General features: G+C 42.4%; 1 protein-coding gene across 1 annotated transcript; it reads left to right on the top strand.

The window, feature by feature from the left end:
- The first annotated feature begins 19508 nt into the window (after window positions 1–19508).
- On the top strand, window positions 19509–22599 carry LOC135672463 (protein RGF1 INDUCIBLE TRANSCRIPTION FACTOR 1-like). Its single transcript, XM_065180944.1, has 4 exons — window positions 19509–20454; window positions 21715–21789; window positions 21880–22020; window positions 22107–22599. Exons 1-4 carry the CDS (start codon window positions 20239–20241, stop codon window positions 22398–22400), a joined length of 726 nt encoding a protein of 241 aa, XP_065037016.1. The 5' UTR covers window positions 19509–20238; the 3' UTR covers window positions 22401–22599.
- Window positions 22600–24167: the final 1568 nt, after the last annotated feature.

The raw sequence follows: 24167 nt of genomic DNA, 5'->3' as shown, positions 1-24167 counted from the left end.
AATGAATTCAAACTTAGAGCCTAAAAAGATCTTATCCCGGGTTTCCCGGGTCCTGGTGGTACTACCACCTACAACACTGACACTGGGTGGTACCACCGCTTAACAATCTCGGAGATTGAGTCTGGGCGATACCTGTACCATCCCTCATTTTTGAAAATTTTATAAGGGTTTATTTATAATGTAAGGACCTAAATGTAAATATCAAAAATATTATATGATTTATGAAATATTTATATTAGATTTTAATAAAAAAATGGAGGGCATGTGTCACTAGCTAACCTAAGGAGGGTGCCACCTATGTTTGTTCTAAGAATGTCACATTAGCTCCTTTCATGTATGCTTGCCACCTAGCAAATTTTTATATTAGCCAAATAAGTAATTAAAGGAGCAACTAAAGGAAAACTTAAAAGCTGCGGCCAACGTGGGTTTGAGAGGAGAAGGGAAGAAGAATTAAAGTAGAAAGAGAAGAAGCTTTGTTTTGACTTGATATTTTGCATCAATTTCACACCTTTGGGACTCAAATTTGTTTAAGGCAAGTATTCTAACCCCTTCTTATAAAACTTTTGATCTCTAATTTTATCTTAATCCTGAAAATTTTGGAAGATTTTGGCTTCATACATGATATTTCTTTCATTTGGGAACAAAACTATGAATATAAATTTTTTTTGAAGATTTGACGTTTCTATATTGTTCTAGCCATAACTTTCTGCATCGATTTTGGATTTAGGTAAAACTAAATTTATCCAAAAGTAGGCTCAAGATCTTTCATTTGTCACTTAGAATAGTAAATTTGGAGTCTATTTGCCTAGCTAAACTGTTATTTTGATTAACCCTATGAAATCTATAGGATAGAGACTATTGGTTTTGATCTTTCAGTACTCAGTTGCTTATAACTCTCTGTTGAAAACTCTGATCTATACAAAATATGATTTATCAGAAACTAGACTCATAGAACTTTCTGTGCATATCTTATTTGAATGATTTGGAGTATAAATGCCTATTGAATCATCTGTTCAAATCAAATATATGAATTCTGCAAAACAGAGATAATATTCTCTAACCTTTGGTTACTAAATTATTGATAACTCAATGTTGGAATCTCCGATGCATACAAATAATTTATCTAAATCTAGATTGATATATCTTTCAAATGATCCCTATTTTGGTTAAATTGGAGCATAATTGGTTATCCAAATAATTCATGCAATGTGCCTCTCAAATTTTATCAGAATCGAGATTTGATCGATTTCGCCTATTCTAATTTTATCTCTTTGGAAATTGATTTCAGCCAACATTCTTACTTCAGTTGAACTTTATTTTATTTATTTGAATCCCTGTATACTCTTATCCTTTAATTATTTATATACATGAATCTATTATATAAAGTTTATGTTTGTATCGTAATATTTCGTATAGGCACATGTAGTTTGTTGTTTCGAATGTGTTTCTAATATGTCACAATTTATTGTTCACAATACCCTTTTGTACTCTGGTGTTTGTGGGATAATATAAAACTTTGCCAGAAATGGTAAAGGGATTATTTGGACTTTTACCAAAAATGGTAAAGAGTATATGCTTAGAGCCCGCGATGCTCTAGATTATGTTTGGTGGTCATTCAAAAATGGATGGACCATATTATATTTGAGATCCCACTTTACCTTTTATATGTTTGATATGATATCTAGAGCTTTGTTTATATACTTCTATATGTGCTTTGGATAAGAATGAAAATGCTTCATATGCCATTGATATGTTCCGAAGCATTTCATCCGTCATTGATATGTTCCGAAATATTTTATTTGTTATTGATATACTCAGAAACATTTTATACGTCCTTGATATGCTCTGAAATGCTTCATATGCCATTAATATATTCTAAAGCATTTCATTCGTCATTAATATATTTTAAAATATTTCATTTGTTATTGATATACTCCGAAACATTTCATACGTCCTTGATATGCTCTGAAATGCTTCATATGCCATTGATATACTCCGTAAGATTTCATATGCCATTAATATGCTCCAAAATGCTTCCTATGCCATTGATATACTCCAAAATACTTCATATGCCATTGATATGATCCGAAGCATTCCCTCCATCATTGATATATTCCGAAATGTTTCATTTATTATTGATATACTTTGAAACATTTCATATGTCCTTGATATGCTCTGAAATGCTTCATATGCCATTGATATGCTCTGTAACATTTCATATGCCATTGATATACTCTGAAATGCTTCCTATGCCATTGATATACTACGAAATGCTTCATATGCTATTGACATGTTTCGAAGCATTTCATTTGTCATTGATATGTTCCAAAATGTTTCATTACGTCAATGATTTACTTCAATTAGTCTTTACTCCCTTGTTATAAACAAAACATACTTCAAGTGAAATGACATTATAATTATGTATTTGTTGAGTGGCTATCTATAAACTCTTGCATCATTGCCTTGTATTTGGTACCTTATTTGCTTTGAATATGTCCTTTTTCGTCATTGATATGTTAGTCGCATGTTGAGCTCTATGTCCTCACCCCATTGTTATTTAAATTTTTCATGATAGCTTGTCGTTCGCTAGAATGTTTAAATTGAGCTACGACAATGGAAAGCTAGAAGACTTTGGGCAAACCTTTAGTGAATGATATGCTTTTGTTGTATAAGTACACTTGGTATCTAATGGAATGTTGACGGTAAATCTGAACTTATGAGTTTTGTAAAAGTTTAAAGGACATCTCACTTTAGGATTTTGGAGTGTTAAATTAATTTATGTATTGATATGAATATATGGTAAATATCGATTTTTGTGATAATGTAGAATCTCATACTTGTGGATTTATGAGGTGGTTATTGTCTTGGTGAGTTGGTTTCAGATTTTATGATTTATAGAGTGATGTGGTATATGAATTTAAACTACACAGGTTTTATGAATTGGGGAATTATAGATATAAATAACTTGTGTGTTTTCTCAGTATCCTCAAATATATGATTGGATCCTGAAAGGAATGTATTATTGATCTATAATAAATTCAGGGGATATGACAGTACCACCCCCTAACATAGTCTCCGAGACTATGCCACGACGGTTCCATCTATTGGGTTATTGTTTGGGCTTTCCACTTGGCCCAACATAGCCCAAACTTGGGCCCAATTGGCCCCTAATTGAGTTGGCCCAATTCCAACCTAATTATGTGTTAACTACGAATTTTAAGGCATATACTAAACTAAATAAGTCTGGTAAGTCTAGGTTTCTTCCGACGAGCTTTCGGTGAACTTCCGACGATCTCTTGGCAATGTTCCAACGGACTCCCGGCAAGCTCCTAGACTTCATGACGTTCTTCTTGGCAAGTTCCAATGAGCTTCTCTAGTAAGCTCCTGGACTTCTCAATCAATTCCGATAGAACTTCTGACAAACGTCCGAACTTTCGACAAACTCTCGAACTCCCAACGAAATCTCGTTCTTGACTCCGGGACTTCATTTTGCTTTATGCCTTGATCGCTATCATAGTTAATCCTGCACACTTAAAGCCTACTTCGATCGAGACAATTATTATAAGGCTTAAATCAAATGTTCTCCAGCATGTCATTGGTTCATCGATGCTTCGTCTGATTCTTCGGCACATCGTCCTCTCTTGCGGCCTATTGCCTAAACGACCAGTTGACCTCCACAACTCCAATTTTCTTACCGTAATTTTTGCTCTTCTTGGCCCGATGCCCGAACCCATGGCCCAAAGCTTTCTGCTGATACATCGACCGATCCTTCGGCTCGACGTCCAATCTTCTGACATGTTCCATTCCGGCCCAACATGATTCTTCCTACCTTAATTATCTCTCCCTGATTGAATCTTCCTATGTCACTCAAAATATAAATCAAATCATAAATACTATCAATTGGTTTCATCATCAAAATATGAGATTCAACAAGAATATCAAAAAGAACAAATATCAAATCAGAATGTTACAGAGATGGAGACAAACAATATAAGTATATGTTGCTATTTCTTTTCTGAACCAATTGATAATTTTGAGCCTACTTGATAAAGCCAAAGGTGTTAAAGTGTGAGAGGATGTTATGAATGAAGAAATGAATACTCTTCATAAAAATGAAACTCAAGATCTTGTGTCAAGGCTAACTGGTTTTCACGAGAAATTTGGTGCTATTTCTAATTTACATAAGTTTATTCTTGAATTTGACCATCATACGGGTGTTGTGTCTTTTGCACGAAGTCTAATTAGAGATTTCAGTGGTCTTGCATCTATTAAGTTTGGATCTAGCTCTATGTCAAGAGGTACTCCCGATGGTCCTTAAAGTTTCCAGATGAAGCAACTTGATTCAGGTAGATTTTTGGGCAGTATAAAAAAAGAATTTGGATTGTAACATTCACATGTACCTTGCAAAATACTTTGATTAAGGTCATATTTCTACAGGTGATCCCTATTAGGAAAAGAGTCGGCACTAAGAGAGAGGGGTGAATTAGTGCAGCGGTAAAATACGTCGGTTCCGATAACTTTTCGTATGATAAAAGCCGAACTCGAAAATGCTTAACTTGAAAGCATGTTCGTAAATATATTGAAGGCAGTAAGCAAGTAAAATGGTTTGTAGTAAAGTAAATTGCTCAAGACGAAATGCAAACCAGATTTTAGAATGGTTCGATCGTCGTGACCTACATCCACTTTGTCGATTCCTCTTCCGTCGAGGCCATTGGTATTCACTATCGGTCTTCCTTCAATAGGCGAAGATCAACCACCTTTTACACCATTTTTCTCCTTTTCACAAGTTTAGGAGATAACCTTTACAAGCACATACACTCCTCCTAAATATAATTATAGATAGACTAGAGGAGGGGATTTCTCAAGTGATTGCAACAACATTTCTTCACTTTTAAACTCTCTGGCCTTAAGTTGATTTAAACTTGGAGCATAAAAATATCTCATCCCGGGTTTCCTGGGTTCGGGCGGTACCACTGCCTATGCTGGGCGGTACCACCACCAGTGTCAATCTGATATTGATACTACATTGGGCGGTACCACCACCTGGGAGGTTGTGCTGGGTGGTACCACCTATAGCCTCTCGGAGGCTGTGTTTGGGTGATACCACCGCCTAGACCAACGGTACCATCGACTGACACAGTCTCGAAGATTGTGTCATGACGATGCCACTTCTTGGTGCTAGTCATAGGTGCCCGGCAAGCCAATCACGTGAGTGATGGCACGTGTGACTTGATACAGAATCTTTTTGCTTATTATATTTTGGCATATATCACTTTATAACTATTGCATATGTGCATATATATATTGTGATGTCCTTGGATTTGTGCAATGGGAATCGGATCGTGATGAGATCACGATAATGAGATCGATTCACCTTTAAACACATATCCTAAATAATCCCGTTCATAGGTTAATCGAGAGGGACATCGTGATAACCGGATAGACTGGTGTGCTGTATACCCGTCCATATGATGGATGCAGTTGGTCTCATAGCTGCTTGTGTAGGGACACTAGGGATACAGTACAGGTGCTCATTGGAGAATGAATTCACTGATTGATCCGCTTACGGAATGCTGGATGGTTAATGATGCCTTATTGTCAGACAGCGATTCCGTAGTCCTAGTGGTGTATCTGGTCCTTAGACTTGAGACACCAAGGATGTCTTGTATGAGTGCTCCACTCTTTGATACCAAATTTATAGGTTTGGTTGTCCCAGATCTAGTACAGTTGGTCATTGGGAGTGGTAGTCGACCTTACGAGTGCTATTGAGTGTCGATAGAGGATCATCCACTCTCGGCGTCATGAGAGGAATATCCCATGTGTTCTTGCTCAGACAAATCCCTGGCCAGGGTCATTCGGGTTGAGAGAGAAAGAGTTCTCCGGGAGAATCCGATTAGAGCGAGACTCCAGTAAAAACCGTATGGGTCTGACAGCACCATGCTCGATATACGGTCTCTGAGATATTAGATGGATGAAGGACTATAGGTACACGGTAACTGAGGACAGACAGGTCCAATGGATTGGATTCCCCTGTATCGTCTGGGGACTACGGCGTAGTGGCCTAGTACTTCCGTAGTCGATGAGTCAAGTGAATTATTACAAAGATAATAATTCACTGAGTTAGAAGAAGTTCTGACAGGTATGACTCACGACCAGCTCGATATTGGGCCTAAAGGGTCACACACATATGGTAGGTATTGCGATGAGTAGAGGTTCTGATATGAGATATCCGACGGAGCCCTTGTCTTATTGGATGCAGATCTAATACCCACTAGGGGAGGACCCATTAGGGTTTGACAGGGGACCTCTATAAATAGGAGGGATTCAGAGCCTCATAGGTTAGAGTCTTTGCTTGCTTTTCTATTCTCCTCTCCCTCTCCAGCTCAGAGCAGGCCTGGAGTTTTGAAGAGTGTCGTCGCAACCCTGCTGTGTGGATCACCGCTAGAGAGGAGGACGCTTGACCTCCTTCACCCTCTCCTAAGGATCTGTAAGGAAATAGGGATATACGATCTCCCTAGGTAACACAATCTACTTTATATGCAGTTTTGAGTTTCGCGGATTTTGTGCACCAATCTTTGCACGACGACGAACATCTTTTTGGGAATCGGAGATTTTGTTTTCTTGTTCTTCCGCTGCGCATGTGATGTCGCCCCCAAGATTTCCCAACAGTGGTATCAGAGCCAGGTTGTTCGTGTGAATGATTGGTTTTGAACTGCGTGTGTTGTGTTTAAGAAGAATATTGACGTCAAAATCATTGACACAAAAGCGAGAAAGGGCAGCAACAGTTGTTGCCCTCGATCTGCATGCGTGAAGCGCAACCGAAGGCGGGCAGCACAGGGGCTGCGTCTGCAGCAGTCGGCCGGCGGCTTGCTTGCAGCAGGCTTGCTGCCGGCGGGGCTGGCAGCCCACGGGCAGAGGCGCCGCAGGGCAGCGGCGCCTGCCGCCGCAGGGCAGCGACGCCTGCCGCCGTTGCTCCCGCTGCTCCCGCGGGCGAAACCCTCCCCACAAGGGCGGCCGCCCGGCGGGACAACACCGCCTGCGGAGGCAGCGGCACCCGAAGGGGGCGCCCACCCGCTGCAGCAGCGCCGCCAGCGGGCGTGCCGCCTGCAGGCGAGGGCAGCGCCCTCGCCCCGCCGCACAGGCCGCCGCCAGCAGGGTGACGGCGGCGGTGGTAGTAGCAAAGGGTAGTTGGGCATTAGGGTTTTCTGGGAAAAAGATAGTTTTACCCCTCGGAATTTGAGAAATTCTAGTTTCTGTCCTTTTCTAAATTATGAAAATACCCCTATAAATTCAGCCATTCCCTACATGTCCCTAATTTCAGAAAATATTAATTAATTAAAATGTTTAGTTGATTATTATTTTTATTATTATCTAGTAGTCCTACATGATGATGATTATTTATACATGTGATGTATGATATGTGGACGGATGATCATGGACCGTGTGATGTGTGTACTTGTGATTATTATTATTGAGGTCTGCGAGCCTCCATTATATTTCTCATTTATTGTCGGGCCTGCGTGCCTATGATTAAGTTGTAATCACATGAGGAGGCGCAGCGGGAGCGTGGATGCGATAGCGGGACCCACGAGACGGACGATCGTGATGCATAGAGATGCATCAAGATGTCGACGGAACCGACGAGGATGAGATAGACGATCACAGGGCATGGAGATGCACCGTTGCACACATAGATCTTGATGTGAGTGATTAGGCCTACTGGCTCGGGCCTAATCATATTAGGTTGTGGTCCATGATCATCTGGTGTGATTGCTTATACACATACTAGATATGTATATATATTTGCATGCGATGTAGATATATATTAAATATGTATATGTGTGACATGTCATATTAGGAGACCAAAGCATAGAAACATCTCTCGATAATATTAAGTCGGTAAACGTGAGGTAATTAGATTGACCCACGTGGCCTTTCATCGTTATGAGTAGGAACCGATTCCCGGTGTAGGTTGAGTTGGTCGAGTCCCTCGAGACTCACCTATATCGCGATTCGCTATCTTGCTTACGACATAGAGATGTCACCGGTGACCTGAGGGCATGGTATGCTTGGTCGAGTCCCTCGAGGGTATATCATCAAATCAGACTCATCTTGTAACGAAGGTGTTGACTTAACCGAGCATCATGGTTGATCGAGTCCCTCGAGACCATGGTGATTCGGAGGCCGAACAGGACGGGAATCACAAGGAGTTGTGATCGGCAAGAGTTGCCTACCTTTTAGGCTTAGTGTGATTGGTCGAGTCCCTCGAGGTTACACTAAGAGGTTGATTGGATCCTGATCCCCACTAGAAGTCTGCCAGAGACTTCCGTTTCACGTGCTGAGGGTGTCGCGTGACTCGTTAGTAAAATAGTGGGAGCAGATTAAGATAGAAGTCCATATCATGATAGTTTATTTCTTGCAAAATCTGCATGTTATTCATTTCTGCTGCATCTTTATTTTTAGAAAATGTCGCTTTCAAATCCCTTACGTGGCATACTTGATGTCAACCGCCTCACTGGTCCAAATTATACGGATTGGCTCCGTAACTTGAGAATTGTTCTCACAGCGGAGAAAATCGTGTACGTTCTTAATACAGTGATACCTATGCCCGAAGAAGGGGCAAACGAGGATGAGATCGCTCGCTACGTGAAGTACATTGATGACTCCACTCTTGCTCAGTGCTATATGTTGGGCTCTATGACTCTTGAGTTACAGAGACAACATGAAAAGATGGATGTCAGATCCATTCTCCTACATGTCCACAAATTGTTTGAGGAACAGGGAAGGACTCAACGATATGAGATATCCAAGAGCCTTTTCCGTGCTAGGATGACTGAGGGGACACCGGTTCAGAACCATGTCCTAAAGATGATTGAGTGGATAGAGAAACTCACAAGTCTAGGAATGGTCCTAGAGGATAACTTGTGTGTGGACATTGTGCTTTAGTCCCTACCAGATTCCTTTTCACAGTTCATAATGAATTTTAATATGAACAAGCTTGAGGTGACTCTCCCAGAGCTCCTCAATATGTTGAGGGAGGCAGAGAGTACTATTAAGAAAGAGAAGCCAGTTCTCTACACTGGTGAGACCAGAAAGAAAAGGAAAGCAGAAAGGTCTCTTAAGAAGGGAAAGGGCAAGGGCAGACCAGGTAAAGCAAAGGTTGCTAAGAAAGACCCAATAAAGGACAAAGGCCAATGCTTCCACTGTGGTAAAGATGGGTACTGGAAGAGGAACTGCAAAGAGTACCTTGCAGAAAGGGCGAAACAAAAGCTTGATGAAGATTCAGGTACATTCATGATCAGTCTCCATTTGTCAGACTCTTATGATAACACATGGGTATTGGATACCGGTAGTGCTTATCATATATGCAATTCGTTGTAGGTTCTGGCAAGGCCTAGGAGACTAGAGAGAGGCGAGATGGACCTCAAGATGGGTAATGGAGCAAAAGTTGCTATAGTAGCTGTTGGCGAGGTCGCCCTACATCTGCCTAGTGGAGCTTTTATTGCATTAGATGCATGTTATTTTGTTCCTTCTATTATCAAAAACATTTTCTCCATTTCATGTTTAACGGTTAGTGGATATAAATTTGTTTTTGAGAATAATGGTTGTTCAATATTATTAGATGATAAGATCATCACGAAAGGAACATTGCATAATGGTTTATTTATGTTAGACACTACTCCACATATCATGAATGTAAATGTGTCTAAGAGGAAACGAGATGAGGTGAACAGTGCATACCTATGGCATTGTAGGCTAGGTCACATCCATGAAAGAAGGATTCAAAAGTTACTAAATGATGGATATCTAGATCCATTCGACTACGTGTCATATGCAACTTGTGAGCCTTGCATTCGTGGAAAATTGACCAACTCTCCATTTAGTGGAACTGGAGAGAGAGCCACTGAGTTGTTGGAACTCATACATAGTGATGTATGTGGACCTATGTCAACTCATGCCATTGGAGGTTACTCCTACTTCATTACATTTACTGATGATTTCTCAAGGTATGGATATGCATACTTAATGAAGTACAAGTCCGAGGCCTTTGAGAAATTCAGAGAGTATAAGAATGAGGTGGAGAACCAGACTGGAAAGAGTATCAAAACTCTTCGATCAGATCGAGGAAATGAGTACTTAAGTACAGAGTTTACTTAGTTCCTCAAGGACCATGGGATATTATCCCAATGGACACCTCCTTATACACCTCAGCTCAATGGTGTCTCTGAAAGGAGAAATCGTACGTTATTAGATATGGTACGGTCCATGATGAGTTTCGCTGACCTACCCATCTTATTCTAGGGATATGCCCTAGAGACCGCAGCTTACCTTCTGAACAGAGTTCCAACTAAGTCGGTAGTGTCTACACCATATGAGATATGGAAAGGGAAGAAGCCTGATCTTAAGGTTGTTAAGATTTGGGGCTGCACTGCCCACATTAAAAGACACAACCCCGATAAGTTAGAATCAAGGACAAAGCGATGCAAATTTGTGGGACACCCCAAGGAAACTTGTGGGTATTATTTCTATCATCTCGAGGACCAAAAGGTCTTTGTAGCTAAGAGAGTAGTGTTCCTTGAGAAGGAACACATTCTTGGCGGAGACAGTGGGAGAATGATAGAGTTGAGCGAGGTTGGAGAACCAAGCTTAAGCACCACTCTACAGCCCGAGTCTGTTCAGGTACCTAATACACAAGTTTCAACTTTACGCAGGTCTGATAGAGTATCCCATCCTCCTGAGAGATATGTGGAACATATTAGAGGAGAGGATGTTGAGGATATTGATCCTCAGACCTATGAGGAGGCTATTATGAGTATAGACTCTGGGAAGTGGCAAGAAGCCATGAATTCTGAGATGGATTCTATGTACTCCAATAAGGTTTGTAACCTAGTTGATGCGCCCGAAGGTATTGTACCCATCGGTTGCAAGTGGATTTTTAAGAAAAAGATCGGAGTAGATGGAAAGGTAGAGACCTATAAAGCAAGGCTAGTGGCTAAGGGGTATCGTCAAAGGCAATATGTTGACAACGACGAAACCTTCTCACCCGTAGCAATGCTAAAATCCATCAGAATTCTATTGGCTATTGCAGCACACTATGATTATGAGATCTGACAGATGGATGTGAAAACCGCATTCCTCAATGGGAACCTCGAGGAGGAGGTGTATATGATGCAACCTGAGGGATTCGTGTCCAAGAACTGCCCAGATAAGGTGTGTAGGTTGCTTAGATCCATTTATGGACTAAAGCAAGCTTCCCGAAGTTAGAACATAAGATTTGATGAGGCAATTAGATCTTATGACTTCGTTAAGAACGAAGATGAGCCTTGTGTGTACAGGAAGGTAAGTGGGAGTGCTATCACCTTTTTGGTGTTATATATGGATAACATCCTCATCATTGGGAATGACGTAGGAATGCTATCCATAGTAAATACTTGGTTATCTAGACACTTCTCCATAAAGGACTTAGGGGAAGCATCCTATATCTTGGGGATTAGAATCTATAGAGATAGATCCAAGAGGATGCTTGGCTTGTCCCAGTCCAGGTACATAGAAACCATTGTCAAAAGGTTTGGCATGAAAAATTCTAAGAAAGGGCGAACATGGATATGATACCTTATGCCTCAGCAATAGGGTCTATCATGTATGCCATGCTATGTACTAGGCCTGATATAGCGCATGCTCTGAGTGTCACGAGCAGGTATCAGGCGGATCCAGACTTGAGCACTGGAAAGCAGTAAAGTGTATCCTTAAGTACTTGAGAAGGACTAAGGATCTTTTACTAGTATATAGAGGTAATAGTCTTAAGGTTGAAGGCTATACTGACTCAAGTTTTCAATCTGATGTCGATGATAGCAAGTCGAATTTAGGGTATGTGTATACCTTAAATGGAGGAGCAGTGTGCTGGAAGAGTTCCAAGCAAGATATCACTGCTGACTCGACCACAGAGGCGGAGTACATTGCTGCAATAGATGTAGCAAAAGAGGGAGTCTGGTTGAAGATGTTCATCACAGATTTGAGAGTCGTTCCGGATAGCGAGAAGTCGACTTCCTTATATTGCGACAACTATGGGGCGATTACTCGAATAAGGGAACCCGGGTCTCATTAGAAGTGTTCTGAGGAGGTTCCAGCTTATCAGAGAGATCGTAACCCGAGGAGATGTAGCAGTGGAAAAAGTTCCATCCGAAGATAACATTGCAGATCCACTGACAAAGCCGTTGTCTCATTTTGTCTTTGAGCGTCACAGGGGTCTGATGGGGATCAGACACATAGGTGATTGGCTTTAGGTCAAGTGGGAGATTGCTAGTCATAGGTGCCCGGCAAGCCAATCACGTGAGTGATGGCACGTGTGACTTGATACAGAATCTTTTTGCTTATTATATTTTGGCGTATATTACTTTATAACTATTGCATATGTGCATATATATATTGTGATGTCCTTGGATTTGTGCAATGGGAATCGGATCGTGATGAGATCACGATAATGAGATCGATTCACCTTTAAACACATATCCTAAATAATCCCGGTCATAGGTTACTCGAGAGGGACATCGTGATAACCAGATAGACTGGTGTGCTGGATACCCGTCCATATGATGGATGCAGTCGGTCTCATAGCTGCTTGTGTAGGGACACTAGGGATACAGTACAGGTGCTCATTGGAGAATTAGTTCACTGATTGATTCGCTTACGGAATGCTGGATGGTTAATGATGCCTTATTGTCAGACAGCGATTCCGTAGTCCTAGTGGTGTATCTGGTCCTTAGACTTGAGACACCAAGGATGTCCTGTATGAGTGCTCCACTCTTTGATACCAGACTTATAGGTTTGGTTATCCCAGATCTAGTACAACTGGTCATTGGGAGTGGTAGTCGACCTTATGAGGGCTATTGAGTGTCGATAGAGGATCATCCACTCTCGGCGTCATGAGAGGAATATCCCATGTGTTCTTGCTCAGACAAATCCTTGGCCAAGGTCATTCGGGTTGAGAGAGAAAGAGTTCTCCGGGAGAATCTGATTAGAGCGAGACTCGAGTAGAAACTATATGGGTCTGACAGCACCATGCTCGATATACGGTCTCTGGGATATTAGATGGACGAGGGACTATAGGTACACGGTAACTGAGGACAGACAGGTCCAATTGATTGGATTCCCCTGTATCGTCTGGGGACTACGGCGTAGTGGCCTAATACTTTCGTAGTCGATGAGTCAAGTGAATTATTACAGAGATAATAATTCACTGAGTTAGAAGGAGTTCTGACAGGTATGACTCACGGCCAGCTCGATATTGGGCCTAGAGGGTCACACACATATGGTAGGTATTGCGATGAGTAGAGGTTCTGATATGAGATATCCGACGGAGCCCTTGTCTTATTGGATGCAGATCCAATACCCACTAGGGGAGGACCCATTAGGGTTTGACAGGGGACCTCTATAAATAGGAGGGATTCAGAGCCTCATAGGCTAGAGTCTTTGCTTGCTTTTCTATTCTCCTCTCCCTCTCCACCTCAAAGCAGGCCTGGAGTTTTGAGGAGCGTCGTCGCAACCCTGCTGTGTGGATCACCGCTAGAGAGGAGGACGCTTGACCTCTTTCACCCTCTCCTAATGATCTATAAGGAAACAGGGATATACGATCTCCCTAGGTAACACAATCTACTTTATACGCAGTTTTGAGTTTAGCGGATTTTGCGCACCAATCTTCGCACGACGACGAACATCTTTTTGGGAATCGGGGATTTTGTTTTCTTGTTCTTCCGCTACACATGTGATGTCGCCCCCAAGATTTCCCAACACTTGGGTCACTATTTGGGCCTTTCATTGAGCCCAACATAGTTCTTACATGGGCCCAATTGGCTCCTAATTTTGTTGGACCAAATCCAATCCCAATTACATGCTAACTACGAATTCTAAGACATTTCCTAAGCTAAACAAGTCCGTAAGTCTAGTTTCTTCCTACGAGCTTCCGGCGATCTTCCGATGAACTTCCGACAATCTCTCGGCAATGTTCCAACAGACTCCTGGTAAGCTCCTGGACTTCACGACGATCTTCTTAGCAAATTTCGATGAGCTTCTCTGGCAAGCTCTGAGACTTCTCGGCTGGTTCCTATAGAACTTTCGACGAACGTCTGGACTTCCGACGAACTCTCGAACTCCTAACGAAATCGCGTTCTTAACTCTGAGACTTCATTTTGTTTTATGCCTTGCTATCGTAGTTAATCCTGCACATGTAAAAACACATTTCGATCTAGACAATTATTGCGAAGCTTGAATCATGTTGTCCGGCATGTCATTAGTCCATTAACGCTTCGTCCGATTCTTCGGTGCATCGTCCTCTCTTGTGACCTATTGTCCAATTGATCAGTTGACTCCGCAACTCCGATATCCTTAGCGCAATATCCGTTCTTCTTGGCCTGATGCCCGAATCCACGGCTCGAAGCCTTCTGTCGATATGTCGACCGATCCTTCTGTTGAATCTCGGATTTTGACGATGAAGTCAATTGTCATTTGTTATCTAATCTATATGTTGAGATAAGTGTGCAGGATTAACTACAATGAAAATAAGATATGCAGCAGGAGTTGCGCCGGAGTCAAGACAATGATCATGTTGGGAGTTCGAGAGTTCGACGAAAGTTCGGACAGTCGTCGGAGGTTCTACAGGAACAAATCCGAGAAGTCCATGAACTTGCCAAAGAAGCTCGTCGGAACTCGCCAAGTGGATCGTCGCAAGTCCAGGAGTTTGCCGGAAGTCCGTAGGAGCATCACCGAGGGTTCATCGGATGATCGACGGAAGTTCGTCGGAAGCTCGCCGGAAGAAGCGATGGACGCACCGGAGCAAGTTGCAGTAAATGTCTTAGGAAATATCGTAGTTAACACAATGATTAAGTTGGAAATGGGAGGTCATCCCATTAACTTAATCTTGGGGCAATTGGGACCCTGAAAAACCCAAATTGGGCCAAATGGATCAACCCATTCGGACCTTGATTTCTGCCAGGCGATTGAACCGCCCAAGCCAGGTGGTTGAACCACCCATGCCAGGCGGTGGCACCACCTGGGCTCAGTCTCTGAGTGGGCGGTGCAACCGCCCCAGCCAAGAGGTGGCACCGCCTGGGCTCGGTCTCTGAGCTCTGGCTGAGTGGTGCAACCGCCTCAGTCAGGCGGTGGCACCGCCTGAGCTCGGTCTTCGAGCTCTGGCTGAGTGGTGCAACCGCCTCAGTCAAGCGGTGGCACCGCCTGAGCTCGGTCTTCGAGCTCTGGCAGGAGGTGCAACCGCCCCTGACAGAGGTGGCACCGCCCAAAGGCTCAGTCTTCGAGCTCTGCCAAGCGGTGCAACCGCCAGATCCCGGAATTTCGGGATTTGACAGTTTTGAGCTCCAAATTCAAACTTGGTTGGGGCCTATAAATACCCCACCCATTCAGCACTGAAAGGGCACTCAAAACACACCGAAATCCTGATCTTATTCTGTGATTCTTAGAGCTCAAAATTGTTGTAAAGGCCAAAAGTTCTTCTCCCTATTTTCTTCCAAGTTCTGATCTTTAAAGAGAGGAGAGAAAATTCTATAAGGATTGTCTCCTAAGCCCGTCAAAAGGAGTGAAACTGTAAAAGGGTGGTTGGCCTTCGCCTATTGAAGGAAGGCCTCTAGTTGACGTCGGTGACCTCGTCGGTGGAGGAAGCCAAAAGTGGAGTAGGTCAAGATTGACTGAACCACTCTAAATCTCGGTTTGCATTTACTTTGAGCATCTTATCCTTACTGCAAATCTCCTCAAAAGCTTACTATTTTCTGCGCATATACGATCGGGTTTCAAGCTTTGCACTTTCTGAATCGGCGTTTAGACGTAAATCAGTTTTATCGTACGATCATCATATTTCAGTTTGCGTTTACGTTTTGATTTCTATCATAACTGTAAACTGCCTTTATATCCTTGCTTTAACTGCATCTCGCTTAATCAAGTGATTTACGAATCAGCATTTAGACGTAAATCAGTTTTTTCGTACGATATCATATTTCAGTTTGCGCCTACTATCTGATTTGAACCATAACTGCAAACTGCACTTATATCTTTGCTGCATCTCGCTTAATCAAAAGTTAAAGTGATTTACGAATCGGCTTTCTTACCGAAATCACTTTTATCGAACGAACGCGATTTTTATCGTAGAAGGTTTTCTCCGCTGTACTAATTCACCCCCCCCTTAGTGCTCTTGATCCTAACACCTTCGACCCAACGTCCAATCTCCTGACATATTTTCCTCCGGCCCAATATAATTCTTCTTACTTTAATTATCTAATCTAGATCGAAGCATCCTACGTCACTCAAAATGCAAATCAAATCATAAACACTTATCAATTAGTTCATCATCAAAATCCGAGATTCAACGATCCTATGCTATCACAATGCTTGGTGGCAATCATGGGCATGACTTTGCAAAGCAAGTTTGGGACTTATCTTCAAAAGTATATTTTAAAGAAAAGTATTAAAATATTAAAATATATTTTGTAAGATCATAAACTAATATTTTACTTTTTAAATAAGATTAGATAGAGTTGGAAGGATAATGAATTCTTAATTTAAAATTTTAAAATATATTTTGATATATTTCAAATTGATGTTATCTTTTAAAAAAGATTAAATAGAGTTCTAGATATTAGGAACTCTTATATTTCATATCAATAAATAGGTGGCATTAATCTGTATAAAAAATTTAAACCTCAAATGTTTAAGTTAATAGGACTAAAAGTCCAAGAGTCGTTAAGTATTTTTTTTTGATAAGTTTAATATTTTTTTATCTTTATTCCTTTTTTTATTTGATATGATACTAATAGTACTGTATCCTTATTATTTGAGAAAAGATTACATGAAACAACAAATCAAAGTTTTTATCTTCCAGCAATTTTTTAACTCAATTCATGTCTCCCACGAGAGAGGCATCACCAAGAGAGCATCATCTCTGAGCGGTGGAGAACAGTCTGCAAACAGTTCTTAGATAGTCATCTTCTTTGATAACACATGGGAAGGGGATGAGTGGGTGTCAATTCAAAAGGGTCTCAATCAAATTGGGTGGGATGTCCTCAGCTCAAGCTAGTGGGGAGGGTGGAAGAACATGTGACTCCCTTGTGGTCTCATGTGGCAGCAGCAGCTGTGTCTCTGAATCCAGTGAGCCCCTTATAAGCCAAGAAGAACATGGCTGCAGCACAGTCAGGGGCCCCCTGGCAACCATTTTAGCTGTAAGCATTGCTTTTGCTTCCTTCTCAGTACTTCAACACTCTCAAACCAGAGTTCATGGGATGTGATGTTCTTATGCAATCAGTAGGTCTTCCTTCCTTGGAACGTGAGATATTCCTGCAATGTACTACAACAGATACAATTTGCTCCGAGGAAACAGCTCTTCTACTATTTCCTAGCAGCAATTTGTATCTCTCACAGATGCAGATTCTGCTGAGAGAATCTGAGTTTGCTGAGAGTATCTCTCACAGCTTGCAGTTCTTATCTTCGATCCTCTCAGAACAGAACTCGCTCACTCAGTCATTCATCTGCTGTTCATGTGCAGGAGGTAAAGCAGGAAGAGGCTGCCGCAGGACCAGAAGGCATCTCACGAGCGACACCTGACGACCATATTAAGAAGTTCCAACTTGAATCTAGCATAGAGGATCCAATCCTAGTCAACCAACAAAGTGGCACTCGACCAAAAATCTGTGATGCGTGAGAGCACTGATTGGATGGGGTGGAGTCAACCAGATGTCACATCCTTAGGATGTTGCCACCGGCCTTTTGGTGTTGGTGTCACATGCAAAGGGCCAACCACAGTTCGAAAACCCCCTTCCTTCCTTGCACCACAACCACATGGGAGTGGTAAACACCCACTCCCCCACTGTGAGCCCCTTTGCTCCATTTGGGACAATAGAAGCAGAAGGTTGAAACTTCTAGTTATGGTGATGGATGTGATGTGAAATTAAAGCTTAGTACACATCATCCAAAGCATTCTCTGACTCCTTCCTTCTTCTGGTGATTGATTTACTGTACAGATGAATTGTTTTGCAGATTAAACATGATTACGTAATTAACACAGGGAGAGAAACACTCAGACTTGCTTGCAGTGGAAGAGTCTGAAATTTAAACTTTACATACATCATCATGCTGCTAAAGAGAAGTGTCGCTCGGTAGCTTGTATGTGCACCATATTGAATCAAGCTACAGGGTGAGCACATACTAAGCTACGGTGGGTTGTGGTGTCTTCTCGAATCAACTGGTCGCAGGAGAAAGATTTGTAGGTCCACCCCCAAATGCTCGCCCATACCTTTCTCTCAGCACAAGCGTCGCTCATCCGTACGGTTTCACATGCATGTACCGACCACAGCGAGCTGGTTTCACGATTTACCACAAGATAAAGTTCTTAGGAAAGAACAAGATGATGATGATGAAGACTGGTGGATATATTTCCAAGTCTATGCAGATCGTTCTTTCTTCCTAAGTCACAGGTGGAAGCACAGTGATCATGTCATCTGTTGAGTTTGATGGATGAGGCAGCCGTATCTCATTTCTAGTCCCCAGCTTTCCTGGTCCAGCATCACTGGTATCTCCATTTATGTTACAAGGATGATTGCCAGATCAAGATCAAGCTCACCATGTGGAACAACTGAGCAGCAGAACTTGGTGGTGTATGAATTGCTCGTCCTTGGAACCCTGGAGGCCAATGGTGAAGCTCAGAGTGCTGCAATCATTGTTACCCGGGGGTTGGCTCCATCAACCCCACTGGTGTAGCGATATGGATCCTGCCATGTCATCCCCATGAGGTGGGGCCAGCATGATGATTTGGCCCAACCTGATGGTGTGCAAATGGCCCCATGTTTGCTGGACTTCACATCGAAGGACACTGGTGACTGTCCTTTGAAGAATATGAAGCTGTGATGGTTCTTCTAATTGCATAACCTCCAGCTCAAATGAGAAGCTTGGTGGCTAATCACCTCCTTAAACCTTTCTTATGAGCCCCTGTTTAAAGTTGCAGTCCAATTCTCTCTCTCTCTCTCTTTCTCTCTCTCTCTCTTCACTGGCCACGGCCTCGTGGCTCTGTGAATCTCTTCTGTTCATATTTTTGGATGTCCATCAAATCTAACATTCCACACTACACCTTTACTAAGGTTGATTGAGTTACATTCTAATGAAGTCAATGTGTCTCTTCTTGGACTTCATTGGATCAAAATAGTAAAAAGCTTTGATTAGGAAAGAATTTACTGCAATGAGAGTATTCATTTTTAATCTTAACAAGCAACGAAGACCACATTGGTGAGTTGGTGTCTCCATCAGGGAAGCAATGGCCATGTTTGATGCTTTCGGATCAGTTGATTGCTAATCAACTATGACCACACGGAAGCCTCATCACATGCAAATGGGCCCAAATTATTCGTTAGAGCTTCCATCTTTTCCAGGTTTTGTCAGGGCGGTACATTACCTTCGTTTGGAACTTGATGAGCTTTCATCTCTTAGATTTTTGTGCTAGCATTCAGGCGTATGAGTTCATCAAGCTTCAACACAATACCAAGCTTCATGGCAGGATGATATGGTTTTGAGGAGCAGAAACCTTATCTCCAAAACTAAAGCAGGAGAAACCAGACGCAGGAAGAAAGAGAAGGGGAGAGAGAGATCAGATAAAAGGAGAAGGCAAAACAGGAAAAGGAAACAAAAGATCTCTTTTCTCTTGCTTTTCCTGTAACGCCTCGGCCATTTTTCTTGAGGGAGGGAGGGGAAATACCAGGCAGGACAGCACAGGAAAAGTACAAAGAAATAGTAGGGTGGGTTCTTGTCTTCCCGCCATAAGCACCACCACCCACTGCCAAAGTTGAAGGGGAAAAAAGAACAAAAAATGCCCCAAAAAACCCATAATTCCATTTGTTCTCCAACCCATTCCCCATCAATTGCTACGTTTTTTCTTTGCCCTTCTTCTTTGGTAGGAAGAGGACCCATTATTTTCTCTCACCTTCCTTGATCACTCATTCACTCGGCTCTCTCTCTCTCTCTCTCTCTGGTGCTGTTCCTGCCAGCCACCTATAAATAGGCGCAGGAGGTTCGTTAATCCCACCCAGCTTCACTTTCTCCTCCACAGTTTAAGCTCAAGAAGAAAACCACTGGATCACTGTTCCTATATACAATTTCATAAAAAGAGATAGAAGTGAGGGAGCCGAAGACAGAGAGTGAGAAACAGAGAGAGACAGTGTGTGAGTTGGCTTCAAAGGCATACAGAGAGAGAGGATGGGGAGAGGGGCATATGAAGGGGGGAATGGGGTGGCAGCACCAGCAGCAGCGATGCCCGGGTGGCTGGGGGGCTTGGTGGAGGAGAGCTTCTTCGTGGGGTGCGGGGCCCATGAGAGCCGGAAGAAGAACGAGAAGAACATCTTCTGCCTCGACTGCTGCACCAGTATCTGCCCCCACTGCGCAGCCGCCCACCCCTCCCACCCACTCCTCCAGGTCTGCTCACTCCCGTCTTTCCTCCTCCTCCTCCTCCACCACCAAGCTTAATTCTTGCTCATGCCTTCCCCTAATGAGCTCTCAAATCCTCCTCCTCCTCCTCCCCTCTGCCAACTGGGCAACTTCCAGTTTCAGTATCACTAGCCAGTGGCATAGCAGATCATTTCTCTCTTTCTAACGCTTGTTCTGATGACTTGACCCTTTCATCTTACATATGTCCTTAATTTTATGATCATAAACTTTTTGAGTGATTACACTAAGAATATTGCCAATAATTCTCTAAAGATTGTGGCAGCTGTGTTAGTCCCATGGTGGTGGTTTCCTTCATTTTTCCTCAAATTGTACTTCTGTTTTACTCCTTCCCTTTTACCGAGCACTGTAACCTCGCTGAATTGTTGGTCTTATACCACTAATTTTGCTATATATCTTTTCTGCTTGAGCTTCAAGCTCTCATTTTTTTTTCTCCAAAACTAATAATACTTTCATCCCTGTCTTGTTCAGAATCAAGGTCAAAGAATTATTACCATCTTGGTTTTCTCTCTCTCTCTTTGGGACTAGACATACTAGTACTTATTGTCCTTTATACATTCACATCTTATATCTTTCTGTATCTACAACAGCTTCAAGAGAAATACCGTAGGCTTGTTGTAGCTTCTCACTGTGGTTGGCTTCATGTGGACAGCAAAATCTTTTGTAGATTTTTTACACCTTGTTAAAGGAAAATGCTCTTCCACTCTAGATTCTACACTTCCACACGAGGATTGCTCTTATTACTTGGTCTCATCGCTCTATAGTTTCCCAATTCTCCATTCCTGATAGCTACAGTGTCCTTCAAATATAAAGAGAATTAACATAATTTCAATCCTTTCTTTACCTTCTGTGATGACATTATGTTGGTTGCTCTCCTCTTGGTGACCATGAAAACGTACCATAAAATTAATCTTTTTACTCAAACGTCTAAATATTTTGTCTTTCTCCTTCTTAATTCAGTAGCTTCTGTAAATTTCCAAGAACAGATAGATTTGTGTACGCCATTAATCTTCCTTCAAGCAGAAGAAACCTTCCGAGTTCCACCAATCATCTCTTTCCCCACCTCGGGAGGACGAGTTTACTATTTTGCCTCCAAAGGACAGAGTGGCTTTTCCCCTGTAATACTTTTAACACAGTGGCATCGTTGACCACTTAGCTTGTGGTCTGTCACATAAGTACCCAGTAATTCATATTTGCGTACCTAATTATCTGATCTTTTGTGAGGTTTAGGTGAGACGTTATGTGTACAATGATGTGGTTCGATTGGATGATCTTGAGAAGCTCATAGACTGTTCCTATGTCCAGGTACGTACACAGCCTTGAGGTTAATTGAGTGCATGTAAGATGGATTTGGTCTGAGAAATTGTTTCCTTTGTTCCATGGCTCTTGTGACAGCCATACACTATCAACAGTGCCAAAGTGGTGTTCCTGAAGCCAAGGCCTCAATCCAGGCCTTTCAAGGGCTCCGGCAACATTTGCTTGACCTGCGACAGGATCCTCCAAGAGCCCTTCCACTTCTGCTCTCTCTCGTGCAAGGTACGTACTCTTCCCCTGTCTCCCTCAGAAGTAAGCTCCATTGATGATGCATGCTTCAGTTGCTGTTGTCATGGGAGCGCATGTAGGTGGACCATGTGCTGCTGCGAGGAGATGATCTATCGAGCATATTATTCAGGTTCAGCGAGTCCGACTTCGCCTTCCCTCACTTCGAGAATCTGCGGATGGACGGCTCCGATCTCCTCGAAGACGATGATGACCTGATCGCCCCGGAAGACGTGACGCAGCACCGTGGCGGCTCCGCCTCCAGCAACGGCGGGGCGCCGAAGAAGAAGAAGAGCGGTGCCGGCTTCTTCCCTCAGATTGTCCTATCCTTGAGCAACAGGAGGAAGGGAGCTCCCCACAGATCTCCCCTCTCCTAATCTCTCTCTCTCTCTCTCTCTCTCTCTCTCTCTTACTGTGTCTGGTCGCTGCTGCTCATAACTTTCATGTCTGTGGATGTTGTCCTGCTCAAAATGCCCCTATCCATGTGGGGACATTCTGGGAAACTTTGTGCTGGTATGTGGGGAGGAACCACTGAGCATTCCCATTACTGACGAGGTGGGCACAGTGGGGAGTCATATTGCAGCCTCACAGTGCTTACCAATTTTGTTTTGATGTAATGGGGATTATATATATATATATATATATATATATATATATATATATATATATATATATATATATATATATATATATATATATATATATATATATATATATACTTCTATGTCTACCTTTATATATTTATATATGGACCCTGTACTTTGTCTCTTTCTATACTTGGTGTCACTGTCTTTGTCCATCACTCCTTCCAACCATGCTCAGCTTAAGCCATCCTTTTGTTACATGTATGTGGTGAACTTTGCCCACCCTTCTGCTTTCCCATGTCACCTGGATGTCTCTCTCTCTCTCTCTGTGACGATGACGAAGAGATTGGATAGGTCAGATCACTTGCCGCTTGAACACAATCCTGTTTTACTAAATCAATGATGACGGGGGAATTTTGTCACTGGTGGAGTAGGATTTGACCGAAGAAGATGCAATTGAACAGCTTTACCTGGAGTACCCTTTGACTCATCCACTTTGGCCTGTCAAATGCCTGTCACTGACTTGTTTTCTGCGGATTCACATGCTCCTCCAGTACGATGACCATCATCAGCCTTCAAACTCCTGCTCTGTATGTGCATGAGAGATGCACTGAGAAAGAGAGAGAGAGAGACAGAGAGAGAGAGACCCTGAGCTGTATCCAGATGGAGCTTGTTTTGTTTTCTTTTTGCTTTCCTCCTCTTACTCTTCCTTTGCTAATCTGATCTCCATTTATTACAATCAGAAGCTTAGCATCACATGTAGGGATGGACTATTCCGGCGTGTAACAACACATCAACAAAATTTCTGTGCTGATATCTGTAGACTACAATTCAATCCTAGAATTGAATAGTCAAGCAGGTATCTCATGTAAGAAGGCATGTTCCAGCATTCTAGCTGTGAAAGTGACCTCTCATATGAGATTCTAGGACAGATGAGAGAGATAATAGTAATTGCGTCAAGTTCTGGAACTTGCTAGTCAAATACATACATACAGTGGAGCAATTAATTGCTGCTAGACCTGGGAGAACATCCTTGTTCTGGAACTTGCACAAATGATGGAAGGTATCTCTCTAAAGAGGGTGGTGACCTCCGAATACTCCTAGTTTGGCAAGACAACCTGAAACCATGTAGAGCAGCAAAAAAGAATTGAAGACTTGCATACAATGAGACAAGTAGGTGCCACCTTACCGACACCTTGCCTGCCTTTACTACTGTGACGGCAATCGGATCGAGAAGGCCTACCATCTATTGCGGGCGAAAGCTTCAGGCAAAAATCATGTGCTATTCCTATGTTCATGATCCTATCGAGTTGGAAAAGCTAAAGAATCATAATTCCAAGTCTTTCTTGTCTGTTCTTCTGCATGCTTCCTTGTTTCTTTCTTTCTCCCTCTTTTCAGTGTATTTTTCTGTATGATCTCCGAGAGAAGAGAAAGGGTATGGGAGATCAATCTCAAAGCCCAAGACAAAAAAAAAAGTATCGGATAAGGAGATGATCTACCATCTTCCTCCGAATCCTATTATGTAGAAGTATATCATATTCTTCCATTATATAGTAGTAT

This window comes from Musa acuminata, chromosome BXJ1-4 (genome assembly GCF_036884655.1).
Source record: "Musa acuminata AAA Group cultivar baxijiao chromosome BXJ1-4, Cavendish_Baxijiao_AAA, whole genome shotgun sequence".
NCBI classification, from domain to species: domain Eukaryota; kingdom Viridiplantae; phylum Streptophyta; class Magnoliopsida; order Zingiberales; family Musaceae; genus Musa; species Musa acuminata.
The sequence above is the reverse complement of the archived record's forward strand: the minus strand, read 5'-3'. Positions and strand labels throughout refer to the sequence as shown.